Below are 18,698 nucleotides of genomic sequence, written 5' to 3' on the forward strand. Positions count from 1 at the left end.
AATTCCCAGGTTGAAGTTTCTCTTTCAATAAGCATACATTGTTTTTTGAACAATAAGAACACTTAAAGAAAAAAAATTGTTACAACTAAAACCAGTAACATACCTTCATATCTGCACTGTGAGTAAACAAAACAAATGAATCAAGGTCGAGTTGTGAGGCAGAAGGATATCCAAATACTCTGGTCTGAAGGCTTCTCTGTTTGAAATGACGTGCAGCAGCTGTCAAGCGTGCGGCCTGCCAAAAGAAAACAATTCAGTGGATGATTTTTCCGAAATACAAAAATTGTAAACACATCAGCTAATGATTGGAACCTACGCTGTCGTGAGTCAAAACTATGACAGACACTGGCTGTTGACTCATATGCCTGATTTGCTTTCAAAGAAAGCAGTTTTCTCGTCCATTGTTAATGTTTTTTTTGGTAATTGCTTGATATTTAGTATGAATATTGGCCAGCCAGCTTGGCCTGAAAAACATCACACCAAAGTTAACTACTGAAACTTTTTGAGTAGCAAAATGTCAACTGGAACACTTAGAATGACTTGAATGTGATGTGAATTTATCATGAGAGAATCATGAAAAAGAGCTTAGCTGTATGTACTGTCCAGTGACGAAGTAGGGAAAACACACTCGCTTATTCCACAAGTTCTTGCTTCAACATGATAACACATCAGGATATGCCGTGTTATTTAGCAACACATTTGACAAATACCTGTTCCACAAGCTCAGTTATGAATATCACCGCAGACAGACCCTATTACAGTCAAACCTCTATTAAGCGGCCCTCTGTTAAGCGGTCACCCTCTATCTATTAAGAGTGCCTGCCTGAAAAAATCAGACAAATTCTTAATTTCGCGGCAAGGGTTGAAAATTCGATTTCGCTCATATTCTTATGGTAGATAGGCTAGAGCATGACAAAAACTACTGGATAGTTTTTTGGGCAAAATATCCTTTTATTTCAAAGAAATATGCAAATTACCAAATTCCGTTAAAATCGTCATTTGACGCACCATTTTATTAAACTAGTTTGAGAGCCTCGCATGCAAAACCACAACATTCTTCCGTCTTTAAAACACTCAAATATTTTTGTGCAATGTTTAAATGTATACTGGGTTGATTTTAGGGAATGTTGCGTTGTCTTTTTGGGTGAACAATAATTAAATTTCGAAGACATGTATTTCATTCACTTAAAAGTACTTCGTGAATATAATTAATTTTCACCATGTGCGAAACCTTCAAATGGACCAAGCTTGTGGTGGTTGAATTGCAGAAGGATGGTCTACAGATTCCTGTAAAAATTTCTTTGGGCAAATGATTGTGAGCGACGCGACAGCTTTTCAAAGTACGTCAAAAATGCAAATATTTGACCATCCGTCGTCAAATTTAGTTAGACGAGTTAGACGTATATTTCAGCATGCGCCACATGACTTGACCTATGTTAAGTTGAAATAGACATAGAGCTGATAATTTCGAAATGTTCTAACCTCATTTGCTGTAAAAGGCAGGTCCAAAGCCGATTTGACGTGTTTCTCTCACCATTCGTCGCACAAAAAGCAGAAGTTTACTTTTGTTTACATAACGTCCGATGTACATCGCCAACTGTCAACTTATTTAACGGTCGAATACGATGAATCTGTGACCCTCGTTCGACACATATGATCACCACTGCATCTAAGTCAAAAACGGCTAAGTCATTCGTAGATAGTCGCTTGCTTTGCACTACACCAAAATATTACGTTTGATCATCATGGTTTGATGGCTTGAATCCTTGCTTGCAGCGGTTCCTTGTTCGTCACGCAATTCTGTCATCCCATTTTAGCGGGTACGGGTGGGACAATTTCTATCCTAATACGTAAGACTCCGTAAGGCTTGGAATCACTGGGAGCACACAATCGTGTTGAGTAGGAAGAGATTAAATTAAGAAATGAAAAGAATGAATAATTTACCATTGCCCCTGTTGTTATCTTTTACCCGACCACCGCTGCCTACCATGCCCCTGCGTAATACTGTAACGCTAAACTCATACCTAGGTCTTTTCGCGCCATGCAATTATTTTTGGTTTACATGTAATAGTCCATGTAATACAGTGGGCTACCCTCGGGGAAATGGGTGGCGACCGCTCAATGGGGCTAGCCGCTTAAATAGAGGTTGGTGTACCTTGAATATTTAATTTTTCACTATCGGGCTATAAATCTCTTGGTGAAAATGGAGTCAATTCAATACAATCATGATAGACGTGTGTTTGAATTATCACTCGTCATGCACCTTCAATTTCAGACTCTTATCTGCCATCGCCCCTTCCAAAACAAAGTTCTTAAATTTTGGTTGGCCCCTTAATAGAGGTAAAGACAATAATGAAACCGTAATCGGAATGACCAAATGATGGCCGCGGAGGTAACCGGTCAATAGGTGTTTTATTTACAATATTTCACTGACGATAACTTTGGACTGTATTGACAACAGTCCTCTATTTTCTGTTACATACCAATGCCTCGCCACTAAGGGCCCGGACGCACTGGGCAAATTTTTGTTTATTTTGCGAAAAAATCTGTCATCATTTCCCTGAGACAAGTGCGTCCGGTGATTTTTAGATCTACCAAATTTTGTCAAGGCTTACCAAACTTCAAAGACGCCGTCGTCCTGCCTCGGAGCAGGACAAATTTTTTGTCAGGCGTGAAACCGGACAGATTTGTCAATTTACACGCCATGATTTGAAGGAAAATGTCAATCAAGAAAATTTGATCTCTATTTTTAGTCGGAGTATTTCAGTTCGAAGCCCGCCAAAATTAAATTTATATTTGCGCGGCAATCAAACGATAAACATGGAAGATTCGTACCTCGGTATGCTCCATGACGATCCGTTCGCACAGTACAACTATTACGGTTCCCAAGTCTACGTTAACGTTCCAGCTGCATCTCCAGGACCAAGCTCTGCTCAATTTGTACATCCGTATGTCCACCCGAGTCAGCCGAGTACAAGTACAAGTGAAAGTTTCACGACTACATGTAATCAAATTGAAAGCAGCCAAGCTGAGGATTCAAGAGCAGACGAGAGCAGAAAAAGGGGCAAAGGTTCAAAGAAACAAGCGGCAAAGTACGACTCGTTTGAGCCAGAGGAAGAGCGGTGATTGTGATTGACACTTGTGGTTAACAAATATTTTGCTGTGATTCAGTGCGCCCACGCTTGACAAATTAAAAATTTGGCAGAGACAAATTTTGTCGAGATTTTTGGAAGGGCCAAACAAATTTTGTCAGTCCAGTGCGTCCGGACCCTAAGCAAACAAAATACGCCAAATAAAATGGCATGGCCAGGGCTATTTACTCACGTAATTACTAATTAAATTTAGTCTGTTTTTCTCACGAATTAGACACGTTGTGATTTCCTATTTTTATTTCAGCTAGTTCTTGCTTCATTAATCTATAATTTTTTATGGCGATTTTCTTAAAATTCTAGTGAGTACAGGTACTAGCTTTATCAGTCTGAAACATCAGAACAATGCGTACAACAAACGTGATTTGGACCGAGGCCACGTACACAAAAGAATAAAATTATATAAATATACACATATATTATTATATATATGAAAAAACAGATGAACAATGATTAAATTGTTTCACTTATCCTGAGAGTACTCTATACAACATAGATCAAAATGTGCAGCATATGCCGTGACAGCATTGCGTGACGAACAATAACGGCTGTAAGATTGTGATGCGCCGACACGCTTATCAGCAATGGTCAGCAATCGATCAAACGCAATATTTTGGCGCAGCGCAAAGCAAGCAACTATCTACAAATGACTCAGCCGTTTTAGACTTAGATGCAGTGATGTTCATATGCGCAGAAAGATGGTCACAAATTCATAGTATTCGACCAATAATAGGTTGACAGTAGGCGATGTACATCGGAGGTTAACCTTGTGTAAACAAAAGCAAACATCTGCTTTATGTGCGACGAATGGTGAGAGATCGACTAAAAACACGTCAAATCGGCTTTGGACCTGCCTTTTACAGCAAATAAGGTTAGAACATTTCGAAATTATCAGCTCTGTGTCTATTTCAGCTTAACATAGGTCAAGTCATGTGGCGCATGCTAAAATATACGTCTAACTCGTAAATTGAAATTTGACGACGGATGGTCAAATATTTGCATTTTTGACGTACTTTGAAAAGCTGTCGCGTCGCTCACAATCATTTGCCCGAAGAAATTTTTACAGGAATCTGTAGACCATCCTTCTGCTATTCAATCACCAGAAGCTTGGTCCATTTGAAGGTTTCGCACATGGTGAAAATTAATTATATTCACGAAGTACTTTTAAGTGAATGAAATACATGTCTTCGAAATTTAATTATTGTTCACCCAAAAAGACAACGCAACATTCCCTAAAATCAACCCAGTATACATTAAAACGTTGCACAAAAATATTTGAGTGTTTTAAAGACGGAAGAATGTTGTGGTTTTGCATGCGAGGCTCTCAAACTAGTTTAATAAAATGGTGCGTCAAATGACGATTTTAACGGAATTTGGTAATTTGCATATTTCTTTGGAATAAAAGGATATTTTGCCAAAAAAACTATCCAGTAGTTTTTGTCATGCCCTAGCCTATCTACCATAAAAATATGAGCGAAATCGAATTTTCGACCCTTGCCGAGTTATTTCCCATTTTTATGGACAGGGACTCTTAACAGGTTACCATTCAAATTCCCAAGATGCGCTTCACATATCTATTATTTGACCTCCACAAAACAGTCACCTCTATTAAGCAGACGTGGTCACCATTTGGACTTCCCAATTGGCTAATTTCATTGTAATTCACCTCTGTTGAACAGTCATCTTGTAACATTAGGTGGTCAACTGGAGCATAGTTTTAAGGTCACGAAGAACTCTTGTTGGCACTGAACAAAGTCAGTGACTTACTTCATCAAATTAAGTTATGCAATCCCAAATCACAGACGACCACGAATGATTTTTTCATGTCATGTTAAATGAGATGCAATTACCTGCTTTAAGGCAAAGATGCTTGACGCTTGAATTCTAAGGGTAACCATGTCAAGTTCGTGCACTTCGTGTTGCTTGCTGTCAGTGATGAAGCAAAAACATGACTTTCATGGTTTTTTTTGTTCAGCGTATAATAAAACAATTATTAGATTCGGTTTTTGTGATATCCATAGTAATCAAGGTCTCAGTAAATGTTATCGATAAAGGTTAAAGATAACCCCTACTTCGAACTTGATTATTCTGGATATCACAAAAACCTCATCCAACAATTGTTTAAAATCTGTTGAATGGTGCATGGACTTCTTAGATATATTTCGCATTTCAGTTGTTAGGAACAATAAATGTAGATTGAGTGCTTAATTTTGTCATCGTGTTCAGTTTTTTTGTCCAATAATGCGCTAAATTTTGACAACCTCTTTTGAGCAGTCAACCTCTACGAAGCAGTCACCCAGCTTTTTCCAGAGGATGACCACTTAATAGAGATTTGACTGTATACTGAACATGCTGCCTCAGCCCGGGCTGTATGACTGGTCCAATACTTACTATGCTAATAGGGAATATAACCAATGTGAAATAGATCAATGGAGCAAACACTCTATACATCAGCTGAGTTTTACATTCTATGTGGGAAAGTTCCAGAGCCAAGTTAAGGACTCCTGAAAAGGAAACACATACACACACAAATGTACAAGTCTGCTGCAAAGCATTTAATAATGTAACTTACAGTAATTGTTTAACATTAATGTGCCAGCCTTAATTTCTCAGTTGCTGTTAAAGTTCAACACTTTTGGCAATTTTTGTGGCAGTTGATTTTAATTTCAAGACAGGTATGGAAGCCTGATATACTGATTAGGCCATCATGCCTGTGATGCACTGAAGTTGACAATCTAGGGGGAGGAGGTTGGTAGGTGTTAACGATAGGCTGGGTAAGCCAGTTGCCTTCAGAAGGTCATTCCCCTTTAGCACAGTAGACATTATTTCTTAAGAAAAAGAAATGCCAATATTAAGTGTTCAATAAAGAATCCCCTTCCCTTCCTTCCTTCCCTTTGTTGGCTGTGGGTTTTTTTAACTTCTTGTGACTATGTTTCTAGCACGTATTACCCATATGCATGCTAAAACAGTGGTTTTCATATGTTGTGACACACTTTTGTACACTTTGTACTTCATGTACACACTTTCCATGCGTGCATATGCATACAGTTTTTTGTATCCATGGAGTGGTTCACTTTTTTCATATAATGAGCAGCTCACTTTTCTAGTAAATGTACTTCCTTCAACATGATAACACATCAGGACCTGGTGACCTCATGTAAACGTAAGTTGTGAAAGTATGGGTACGAGTACGAGGCACTTGGCCAGGGATCTGGAGATCGGTTCGGTTTTGGTATAGGTTTAGTTTCGTGTACAAGAGGCTATTGTTCTTCTGGGAATGATAGCAGGAAAATCACAGCGAAAACACAAACGTTAATGACAAGACACATTTAAGCTCAAGTGAAAAGAGAAGTGATTTATTTATTTCCATTCCTTTTTCGATTGTTAAAACAATTTGAGTAAGTATTATTTCGTTTGTTGTGAACTGTTTGCCACCCTCTGGAAAAAAGACTAGACATGAGCCCCCCCTAACTTCAGAAATTTTAGCCTCTGACCCCCCATCCCCCTCAGAATTTCCAACGCCCTTCCATGGGGGGTATGGATATTTTCTGGAACTAAACACCCTGAAGAAGGGCTAAAGCCCGAAATGGTTACTAAACCAGCTACTATTTGACACTTTCAAGAGCCTTTTCAGCCTCATATTTTATATCATTTACCTTGTACTTCCAAACACGTATGCAGGACAAATGGAGAAATCACATTGACAAGAACAGAAATTGTTACTTAGTATCCTTACTTAGTTGTACCATAGGTACTTACTATAGTTGCACTGTATTAAGTAGTTACCTATCACAGCAAGTTCAAAGTAGTTGAACACAACCAGAGTTGCAATCACAGAGATAAGTCCATTCACCCTAGAGAGGTTTTTCTTTACCTCAAGAATATCCTAAAATATCGAGAAACAGTCAGGTCACAGCAAATACAGTACACAAAGCCAGATGGGATAATAATATTGATTTCTAATGGAAATACTTGGAAAGTACATTGAACATTCAAACCAAGTCTAAAAAACCTATCATATGAAAACATAACCTTTTCAGTGTAACAATGAAGAATTGACAGAAGCATTTTTTCTGATCTTATCAAAATTCCTTTATTATGCTTAAGCTCTAGAATTACATGTACAATATAACTACAGCTAACATACAAACTGACAAAGTTTGGTGTGGTTAAGGTTACAAAAACAAACAAGAATAATTATTATTACCTTCATTATAATGCTCAGATCTTTAGTTTTTTCCTCCATTCTCAAGCCAATTTCTCGAAGATAGAATATCAGCAGTTCACATTGTGCACAATAGTTGACAATGGTCACAACACTGACACATAGCTCCACAATTTGACCCAACACCATCAGACAAACTACTGCCCACTGGGCACTAATGATGGAAAGAAAAAAACATTCTAACTTAGTTTACAATAATTTAACAGGTACAGTCACTCATAATGCTGAACACAATGGTTTAATTCATTATAATATAATTAATTACTTTAAAAAGTTTCTTGGATTGTTATATTAATAACAAATTGTCGATTTTAATTTATTTTCCAGTTTGAATATACTGATAATAAAAACAATGACAACACTACATTTGCATTTTTTTGGAATTGACACAGAGCAGACACAAAGTGCATACAAGGGGTAGGGGGTAGGGGGTAGAGGGTAGAAGGGGAATTTATGAAGAGAACTGTAGCTATAGCATTGCGGCCATGTGGTACTAGGATATGTTACTCTCCTATCACTCTGGTTTCCAGGTAAGCCAAGTTGCAATGTAGCTACTTGCCATGGTTTACATTTAGCAAGCCTTTTTGTTTCTCATCGAACAGTTTATGTGAGAAGTTTTACCTTGGGTTGTATCTAAATCCTGTTACTGAGGCCAAAGAGAAGGCAAAACAGAAGAGTATAAAATTACCAACACCAAGAATTGCCATAACAATGCCTCCAAACAGAAAGAACCTGCAATTATAAGAAAATACAATATTATCACATTGAAGGGGTCAATTTATCATAACCCTCCCTAACATCTCCCATGTAGGTATCCTTGTAACCACTCTGACTTGCTCTGAGGCAGTGTTGGGGGCTGGTTGCTGTGTTCCAGCCAGTCCCAAGTGAGCAGTTGTTTTACTAAAAATAACCAAAAAAAATAACCAACAAGGAGGCTAAATGGTGTGCTCACAAATGGGTTCCTCGCTTTAAATGCATTTTAAGCTTTTGAAGGCATTTCGAATGTATTGAGTAAATTAAGTTTCAGTCCCAGGTATCAACCAGGTAACTCATCAGTGCACAGGTGTTTGACTCCAGCTTCTGTAGCATGAAATAGTCTGCATACAAGCCAAGTGGCCCACCAGGCCGGAGCTTATCCCGGTTTCTGTAGCATGAAGTGACTACGAGTATTTCTACTCCCCCCTGGATGGTATGCTGGTCCATCGCAGGGTTACCCCCAGCATTAAGTTCACCGGTACCCATTTATACACCTGGGTGGAGAGAGGCACTGTGAGAGCAAAGTGTCTTGCCCAAGAACACAACACAATGTCCCCGGCCAGGGCTCGAACCCGAAATGCTCAATCCAGAAATGAGCACACTAACCACGAGGCCACCGCACCTCCCAAATATAAATGAAATACCTTGGAATAAATATTTCCACTCCCAGAGAAGAGATGCTAGTTCTTTGCAGACTATCAGCAGCAAGTTGTCAGGCTGGCTTAACAATTAAATGGTACCAAGAACAAGGAGACACTGAGAACACACCACACACACTCCAGCCAGGACTTATCAACTATTTGAAATAATATCGACGCCACATTATATGGCATATGAAACAGTTCCCACGATAATTTCTTCCTGAGAAAAGTACTTTGTATATGACAACACATACCGCAACCTTGAGACAATCTTTTTGGGTACTGAACTAAGCAAGAAAACCTGAAACAAAAAAGGTAAACAGTTATTGATGAATTAAGGCATGAGAAATGCACGTAGCTTTGACTGACAAGAAGATAGCTAGTTTCTAGATATGGTATGCCACTCACATAGACAAAACAAAGAAGGGGAATACCTTTTCTATCAGTGCATGGAGACCTTCATTTTCCTGGATTCTAAACATGTAAAACCCAAGCAAAAATGCCATGAAGTGAAGAAGATCTGGCACCACATACGTGCTAACTATATGGGTACACTCAGTCACAGCAGGTTTCCAAATTGGTCCAGCCTTGGCCAGAGTAAGAATGGTCACAAATGAAATAACTTCAGGAGTTCCTGTCTTGCTTCCCAATGTTGAAGGAACAACACTTGAAGTAAGATTATTCCAGTTTGATGCATTACTAGAGGTGGTGAAAACTTCAGAATTGTTGCTGTTAATAATTTTGTACTGTTCCATGGTATGAGTAGGTGTAGCTGCTGTAGTTACATTTGAATGATTTGTTTTAGGTGTTGTGCTGATGTTCCTGTGTGTCATTGGTTGTACTTTTGTAGGCTTTATCGTTACTGTTGGAGCTAAAGTAGACTAGAGTAAAAGAGAAAAGACAAGTAACTGTTAAGTTTAGAGCTCGTGAAAAGTAATGTTCTCTAACTAATTAATATGTGTTGCAACGGGCATGTTTAATACATGTTTAAAACAAGAAATGACACTACTGTCAGCCTAAATAGTGTTCAATGACTCGACAGTGGTTAGTTCTCAATGATAGCAAGGGTTACCATTCTAGACACCCGTATCCCACATTGGCTTGTAGTGCCATTAGCCCATTTTGCCATTTGGTGTTTTGAACACGAACTAACTGCTAGGTAAGTGGGACAGAAAAACAACTGTTAACATTATTTTATATCATGTGAGAGGTATAGGTGGAACAGATCATTTAAGTGACGTTAGAAGTGAGCTTGATACAGCAATAACAACTTCACTTTCACTGTTGACTGAAGAACACAGTTAGGTCAAGACTGCAAAATAGCAAAATCATTTCATCTACTAGGGATATTGTGCAAATCGAGAAAATATACATGCTCCCAACACAGAAGGGAATGGAATTTCCTTAGGGCTGGGGTCCTGTAAGACCAAAACATTGAAAGAAATGTATGAAGCTGTATTGGAATTTCCAGAGGGGTGGAGATCTTAGAAAAAGTCCCTTCTGCAGCAGAGGTATGGACATTTTCTGGAACTACGCATTGTTATGACATATCACCAAATTCTTAGAACCAACATAATAAAATTAATATTTCGGCAATCATTAAGGAGAATATACCATTTTCAGCTTGGCAACAGAGGCTTTAGTACTATTACAATCCAGCCATTCCAAAGTTATGATTACCCAGTTCAAGTTCATTATAGCTCGATAAAGCACACAGCCAATGTCACATGTACACGTTTTTTTGCGTTATAATGTGCACAGGTCAGAAAACCTGCTACTTATGATTGTTGAGTTATTTATTAAGCGCATAGGTCTTTTTAAGAACATTCATGAAGTGTGAGAAGCAATCAGCTACATTTTACGCTTCTCTATGTACTTCTCTCCTATCCTTAAAAGTTCTTGTGCACTTAAGGATAATCATAAAATAATAATAATAATGATAATGATGATGATGATGATGATGACGATAGTGGTGGTGGTGTTGGTGTTGATGATGATGATAATAATATAGTAAATTTAGTACTGTATAGTGCTGCTTCTTCAGAATCCAGCAGCACTTTAAAACTCGTCAATGCACTCAAGCATACACCATACCTCAGATTTGATCTCCAGCCTTGCCTGGCATGCTATAATACTTGATGCATAACTAAAAATAATCAGCAGAAATATAAACAGCGTGTACAAAATGTTGAGGATTTTTCGTACAGAACATCCTTGATAATGGTAAGACTGAATGTGGAATGGTCTCCAGGATACCTGAAAAAAACAATAAGTAACAATTATTCTTTGAAATCGAGGTAAACATTCTGCCACTATTCACTGAATGTTTTAGTATATACACACACAAAGAGATCTCAACAACAGATTCACTGATTTCAAACTTACCAATGAGAGCATGTAAAAATATGGATAAATAACCTGACGTTTACACGTCAGCAGCAGATTTGTTGTTTCATTGAAATCTCCTTTTTCATGAAAGTCCTGATCCCTAATCTGAAACAAAATGATTGACAAGCTTTTTCAGTGTTACATTCAAAGCAACTCTCTCTTAATATTCATCTTTCAACATGCTATGTAACCAGGATGTGATGGGCAGTTGAGCCAAGTGCATCAAGATGCATGGTACTATATTTTGAAAAACACCAAGTACCAGACAGTTTAACCAGACACTTTAAGGGGATATGGTACCCTAAAATATGGCGATGTTCATGAAAAATTCAATTTCTTGGAAATACAAGACTTAAGACCCTTGAGGACTTGTCAAAAACATTTTGAAACGATCTTGCCGAATTTCCTTCCAGATGAGTGTTAAATTTAAGGAAAGTACACCGTGGTATAAGTTTTTTCATGCAGCAACGGCCATAGCAACGACTGTTTACTATAAGAACGTGACCACAAATATAGATTATTTTTAACTTACATGAACGAAACTATTTAGAAAAAAACTTTTAAGACATGCACGACTCGATTGGTACAATTATTTGTGAAAAGCTTTGCCTCAAATTGCCATCACAGGCTCATTCATTTCCCTTATGAAAAGGAATATTTCCCACAACTGCGGTAACTTTTTACAAAATAGAACAACCATTGCACCCCTCCCCCGAGATCCAATCTGCACCCCCTTCCCCGCTATTTGTGGCTTGTTAAATGCTTAATACTTTGTGTAAGAAACTTAAAGCGCATTTTTCTCAAAAGTTTACTTTTGTACCAACTGACTTTGCGCCAAGATTTCTACTTTGCAAGGTTTTTAAGTAGAATTCCCAAAACTTGGGTGTTGCAATGATATAAACCAAAAATATCGTAACATTTTAAGATCTGTCACGTGACATGAGATGATTTGTCCACTGGGTGTGGTAAAAAATAAGGTTATTTCCAAATAAAGCTGTAAAAAACACTGAAAATAAGAGTTAACTGTCAAAACTTAGGTTCATTGCACAGAACAAAACAGAAACTTACATGATATGCTTATTTGACAGTCAATTCTTGTTTTGTAAAAGAGCAGGAAGTGTTGGCATCAATACTATAAAACCTACTTCAAAAGGCTGTGGCTGTTTTCCATAGCAACCATTTTGAGTAAAACTCTAGAAATTTCATTTCTCTTCTTGAGTGCAATAGCACACAATTGATCTTTCTTCACCATATTTAAACAAACTTTTTGGTCCATATTGAGGGTACCATACCACCTTAAGTAACACTAACACTAAGTACCAGACAGCATAGAGGGTGGTAAAGGGTATTTTCGTGACTCATGATCAGTCCTTTTTTTTTCTCGTGAAATGTGAAATGGCTAATTTTTTCCTCATGAATCATGATTTCCATGGTTGCCATGAACCGTGATTTTCCAAAATGTTCTCTTTTATTTTCCCTGAAGCATGAAATGCCAATGTTGTATTTTTTGTGAATTGTGAAAGGGCTGCTTTATTTTCTGTGAAACGTGATCTATACCCCCCCCCCCCCCCCCCTTTACCACCCTCAGTATAACCAGACACACCAAAAGGAATTTTCTATTGGCTAAGGGCCTGTTTACATGGAGGGAGGCTGCCCTGGCTAGCCAAGCTACTCTGGGAAAGCCAACTTTTCACATTGAAAACTTGTGTTTCCTTGTTACCCTGGCAGGGTTACCCGCCAAGAAACCCTGTCTACTTGCCCAAGGCACCCTTCTAGGAGGGCTATCATTTTGCCATGTAAATGGTTCATGCCAGGTTACATGTATCCTGGCTAGCCAAGGTCAGAAGGCTACAAAAGATAAAACATTCCTTTTGTCTGCCTTCGTCTCTGTTATGCTTAGTGGTCATTGAAAAGATTGCCCTCTGACTGTACCACTTCTAAAGGTGAGTTGCATGTTATAGCCAAGTAACCTGGTAGCCAGGGCATCCTGCCCCCCCCCCCCCCCCCCAGTAGGAGGGTACTCCCTTATATGGGCTATATAGGTATGTGTGACCCCAAAGGTATGGTTTATCATGAGTTTTGGTCATAAATAGGGTATCAATTTTGGCCATTTTGCTCATAAATAGGGTCTGGTTTTTGCACTCTAGTCTTGAATTGGGTATGTTTTTGAGAAGAAGCTACTTTTTCATAATTATCAATAACACCATCAACAAAAGCCCTTCACAATGCCTTTTACATTGGTTTGAACTAGGTAACAGAAACAGGGTATTGATTTAAGCGTCAGGTCATAAATAGGGTATCAAATTTTTTTTTTAATATCAAAGTTTCCATCAAAGGCAATGGTTTATGCACCAATGTGCACTACAAACCCACAGATTCTCATAATTATTTGCTGTATTCATCTTCAAATCCATCACATGTCAAGAATTCCATTCCTTATTCTTTGTAGTGATGACTCTGATTTTTCCTTATTAATGTCATTGTTCCTAGCGAAAGTAAGTTAACTGTGGCGACTTGCAATTGAACCAGAGCTATTACTCAAATAGAAACAACTCGTGATGGCGTTAATGGGGGAACACTGCCTTGCGTTTGGTTAGCCCATGCAACTTCCGGGGATAGCGTGACAAAACAACCTCACTTATCTCCCCAGCACTACGAACTGAATGACAGACAGCACGTGCTGGATCGGACAAGAGTATCGGTTAGCAAGCGATGTTCAAAGGCAATGAAAAAACAACAAGCTTAGGGGAAGTCGCTGCGCAGACCTAACCGCACCACACAGGAGTGACCCTTTGTTTATTATACAGGAATACATGACCAACCTTGTCTCCAAGGGGAGGGAGGGAGGGAAAATTAAACGATAGATTTACAATAAGTAATAGCTACATTGCTTAGACGAACTCAGAATGGACTCTGAACAGTTTTCCAAGCTTTTATATGGAGATGTTCATCTGCTTGTACGCCAGTAGAAAAGGCTGTACTACTGAACAGCTTACCCTAACACGTGTAACATCTTAAACATGAATAGTGCTTTAATGCTTTGCACCAATGCTATGGTACGTTATAACGTTCAGATGGTAACAAAGCTACAATGTTTTAGGTTTAGCCACAATAAGGCTTACAGTTTGCTGACCTTTGGAATATAACCACTCAATAGCTCTATAGAAAGTGATGCTGCCATGAACGGCTCATTCAGAATGTACGTCACGCTCCATTAACTATATTTTACTGGCGTGACAGTAAAATCTCATTTAATGACATTGTTCGTAGCGAAAGTAAGTTAACTGTGGCGACTTGCAATTGAACCAGAGCTATTACTCAAATAGAAACAACTCGTGATGGCGTTAATGGGGGAACACTGCCTTGCGTTTGGTTAGCCCATGCAACTTCCGGCGATAGCGTGACAAAACAACCTCGCGTATCTCCCCAGCACTACGAGCTGAATGACAGACAGCGCGTACTAGATCGGACAAGAGTATCGGTTAGCAAGCGATATTCAAAGGTGATGAAAAAACAAGCTTGGGGGAAGTCGCTGCGCAGACCTAACCGCACCACACAGGAGTGACCCTTTGTTTCTTATGCAGGAATACATGACCAACCTCGTCTCCAAAGGGAGGGAGGGAGGGAAAATTAAACGATAGATTTACAATAAGTAATAGCTATGTTGCTTAGACGAACTCAGAATGGACTCTGAACAGTTTTCCGAGCTTTTATATGGAGACATTCGTCTGCTTGTAAGCCAGTAGAAAAGGCTGTACTACCGAACAGCTTACCCTAACACGTGTAACATCTTAAACATGAATAGTGCTTTAATGCTTTGCACCAATGCTATGGTACGTTATAACGTTCAGAAGGTAACAAAGCTACAATGCTTTAGGTTTAGCCACAATAAGGCTTACAGTTTGCTGACCTTTGGAATATAACCGCTCAATAGCTCTATAGAAAGTGATGCTGCCATGAACAGCTCATTCAGAACGTACGTCACGCTCCATTAACTATATTTTACTGGCGTGACAGTTAAATCTCATAATTCAGAGGAAATGTGCGATTTCTTTGATAAATGTGGCTATCCTACTTCTGTTACATTCAAGCGGGCTATCATCCCACCCAACAAATTGATCGACAGTCGGCACTACAAACGTCACAGAAGGAAAATAATGATAGAATTCCATTCACCCTCAAATTTCACCCTCACAACCACACAATAAAATCCATCATTCTAAAAAATTTTAAATTACTTCAAAATGATTCCGATACTGGTAGAATCTTTTCGCAACCTCCATTAATTTCATTCAAACATGACAAAAACATAGGTAACTTTTTAGTCAGAAGTGCATTCCAAACTAGTGATCAACCCAGAACTTTTAAATGCACACGCGCACGATGCAAAACATGTCCTTTCATTTGCAACGTTGAGAAAATATTGGGACCCAAACGATCCATCAAGATCACTGATCATTTCATCTGTAGCTCAGCCAACGTCATCTACTGCATAACTTGCAATCTTTGCAAAAAGTTATACATCAGCGAAACAGGGAGACGACTAGGCAACCGATTCCGAGAACACCTTTGTGACGTAGAGAAAGATGACAAAAACGCATCTAAACCGGTTGCAAGACACTTAAATCTCCCCAATCATTCTATGCAACATATGGCAGTCTGCGGCCTTTCCCTACATCAAGGAAGCACGGAAAGCCGCAAAACTCTAGAACAAAAATTTATTTTTCAAATCGGCACTCTTAATCCTCGCCATATCAATGAATGCTTTTCATTCAACTAATTTAATCTGTTGTTTTTCACGTTACCATGCACCAACCAATAGTGTAGCTCCATCTTTCTGTATATAAACCACACAAAACCCACAGTTCCTTGATTCGCTCCAACGAAGGGCTAACGCTTGAAACGTCAGCTTTCGAATCTCTTTACGGTGGCCAATTCACATTATCAACCCAGTTGATAAAACCAAATTATCTTGTTATACTTCCGCCGACGCAGCACCACAGTTTCTTTAGAAACTTACCCTCTCTATCAAATTTTGGGTCAGGTCAAAAATAGAGTAGGGAAAATCGCCCTGGGGGAGGGGGGTTCTCCCTTACATGGGCTGTATAGGTATGTGCGGCCCCTAAGGGTATGGTTTTTCAGCTGTTTTGGTCATAAATAGGGTATCAATTTTGGCCTTAAATAGGGTATGGTTTTTGTACTCTAGTCTTGAATTGGGTATGTTGTTTACAAGAAGCTACTTTTTCATCAGTATTGATAAGACCATAAAAAAGCCCTTCAAAAATTATGTTTAGGGCAACTGTGTCAGCCTCAATGGTCATAAATAGGGTATCAAATTTCTGGTATGATGATAAATAGGTTAGGGAAAATCACAGATTTTGGTCATAAATGGGAATCGGACCACACACCCCAATCAGACTTAATTTAGATTTGAAATCAGTCAATGAAGATGTTTGTCTTAGGTCTGTAGGTAAGTTGTTCCACAACTGAGCTCCGCTGTACAAAAACTTCTCTAAAGATAATCAGTTTGAGGTCGTGGAAGAACTAATTTTTTTTTTCAGTATTCCTTAAACGATAAGCACTTACATTGTCATGATATACGAATCTTGATCTCAGATAGTCAGGAGTCATACCACATAATGTTTTACACAATAGGACAGACTTCTGTTCCAATCTTTGATAGTAGAGTCTTGACCACCCCAGTGCCCGGAACAAATCATCCAAATTACTATCATAGCTTGCAGACATAAGGGTGCAAGTTGTGCAATTTTGAAGCCTTTGGAGTTTTTCAGAAAGGCCCTTCCAACAGTTTTTCCCCACACTACATTGCAATGATCAAAATGTGGTTGAACAAGGCTATTATAAACTTTAACTAGAATATTAAATGGAGTGAGATGCCGAATTTGTTTAATCACACCAGGTTATGTGACCTGAAAGTGGTTTTGATCCATTCATCAACTTAGTCTTCTCATCTACCCACTAACAGATTTTAGTTTTTGTCAGTGTGGTGATCAAATCTTGCAGCTTTCTGCAGCTTTAAGTTTGCCGCATGCTGTAGAATTTTTAGTTCTAAAAAGGTCAGGCTGACAAGGTCAACTTGAAGTTGTTGACGAAATGTTTTTAAAACGCTTCCTGTTATCATGGGTTGAGCTAATGATAAAATTAAAATAATATTGCTGCCAAAACTATAAATTTCCAATTTATACTTCCCTACCAATAAATGTCTGAAAACTGTACTGTAAAACGTAGAACGAGCCTTCCACAGGTCCCCGGGTTGGATATCTTTCAAGACCAAGTTAACTGCACGACCAATTTTCTACCAAGAAGAGCTAAGCTTATCTATTAAAATTTAACCTCTAAAGAAGAGATTATTATATTAAATAATGAACAATTGAAGAAACAATTTCCTCCAAGGCTAAGAGAATAATTTCAATGGTTCCAATGAAGGTGTTTTAATATCCTTTAGCTATATAAATTAAAAATAAGGTTTTTTAATGCCCAAGATTCACACGACATCCGTCGACATGCATGTACACGGTTCCTGTAGTATACAACTGTTTTGTTCTTTCAAGCCAGGGCCCGTGGTGAGTGATTGTATCTCTATGAAAATAATTTCACTTCTCACCTCAATGCTTGTACTGTCAAAGATATCTGCAAAAGAAGACCTGGAACTCGTTGCCGTGTCTTCCAGCTCATTCAAACGACCCCTGACGTTCTCATCACTGTTTATGCTTCCGGAATGGTTCGCGAGCATCGCTCTCGGCAAAAGTCTTCGTAAAGCTGACCTCTATGCGACAACAGAAAACAGGTTAGGTCAGCTCGAACTCCCAGTTCTTTGAGAACACAGATAACTCAGAATTACCAGAGTTGTACCACTATATACTGCGTCCCAGTCATTTATTTGAGCTACGACTTGCTCAGCTGACATTTCCTGGGACAGGTACACTCGCTTGTCCTGCATCTTTTGCAATGCAAATATCAAGGCCCAGATTCCCCCGGTCTCAAATACACACCTGAATAAGGTACCTCCAAGATGTCCGAATCAAGGGTACGTCCTGAAATAGTGCATTCCTACCATACAAAGAATAGCGTACTTCATTTGTTCTTTACTCTGTTGAACACTTGATATTTTATCTTTCTACAGGAGAAGTTGGTGAGAAGACAGTGGGGAAAGAAACATTTAATCAGGTTTAACGCTAACCTCCTACGCAGACGCTGTTTTTGCGTGACGAGCGCTCCCGCAGGCGTTGCTAAAAAGTTTGTTGGACACATGACAGTAATGTTCAAAAATCCCGTGGTCTTGAATAGTTTTCAGTGACATACAGATCTGCAGTGATCTTATAAATGTCTCAAATGTGTAGCTTACATGAATGTATGCGTCATGTGCTGTTTGTATCGCTGAGGCCCATTTCTGGGGTTAAGCATAAGAAACTGCCCTCGCGAAAAGTGTGTCATTTCCAGGTGGCAGGAATAGAGACGTTAAGCTGGAGTTACGAGGACGAGGTTCGGTGGCGGTCTGAGGCCCACAAGAACTGAGTG

At 38.9% G+C, this 18,698-nt stretch overlaps 2 protein-coding genes and 1 pseudogene across 5 annotated transcripts in view; 2 read left to right on the forward strand and 1 right to left on the reverse strand.

Annotated features, from left to right (window-relative positions):
* The window catches only part of LOC110042022 (uncharacterized), a 19,534-nt gene extending 1,394 nt beyond the window's left edge, over positions 1–18,140 (reverse strand). The window contains exons 1-13 of one of the 4 annotated variants that reach the window (XR_016208550.1): positions 18,022–18,140; positions 17,785–17,946; positions 11,157–11,264; positions 10,866–11,027; positions 9,206–9,652; positions 9,026–9,072; positions 7,996–8,106; positions 7,357–7,528; positions 6,936–7,035; positions 5,541–5,653; positions 5,000–5,075; positions 711–823; positions 121–235 (exon numbers count right to left, since the gene is read on the reverse strand). Coding sequence is in view for 3 of the 4 variants with exons in the window: in XM_020747339.2 (XP_020602998.2) it covers positions 104–235; positions 5,541–5,653; positions 6,936–7,035; positions 7,357–7,528; positions 7,996–8,106; positions 9,026–9,072; positions 9,206–9,652; positions 10,866–11,027; positions 11,157–11,264; positions 17,785–17,946; positions 18,022–18,120 (1,653 nt within the window). In the remaining variant the exon portion in view is untranslated. Of the gene's footprint in view, positions 1–103; positions 236–401; positions 824–4,999; positions 5,076–5,540; positions 5,654–6,935; positions 7,036–7,356; positions 7,529–7,995; positions 8,107–9,025; positions 9,073–9,205; positions 9,653–10,865; positions 11,028–11,156; positions 11,265–17,784; positions 17,947–18,021 lie in introns of those variants that run through there. The other 3 variants (XM_089293978.1, XM_089293977.1, XM_020747339.2) reach the window with 3 other exon arrangements.
* LOC149109119 (uncharacterized) lies at positions 2,533–3,212 on the forward strand. Its single transcript, XM_089293980.1, has one exon. It carries the CDS (start codon positions 2,821–2,823, stop codon positions 3,124–3,126), a length of 306 nt encoding a protein of 101 aa, XP_089150106.1. The 5' UTR covers positions 2,533–2,820; the 3' UTR covers positions 3,127–3,212.
* On the forward strand, positions 15,200–15,939 carry LOC149109120 (uncharacterized; annotated as a pseudogene).
* Positions 18,141–18,698: the final 558 nt, after the last annotated feature.

The sequence above is a fragment of the Orbicella faveolata genome, unplaced genomic scaffold, assembly GCF_042242905.1.
Source record: "Orbicella faveolata isolate gen_17 unplaced genomic scaffold, um_ofav_v1 contig_25, whole genome shotgun sequence".
Classification (NCBI taxonomy): domain Eukaryota; kingdom Metazoa; phylum Cnidaria; class Anthozoa; order Scleractinia; family Merulinidae; genus Orbicella; species Orbicella faveolata.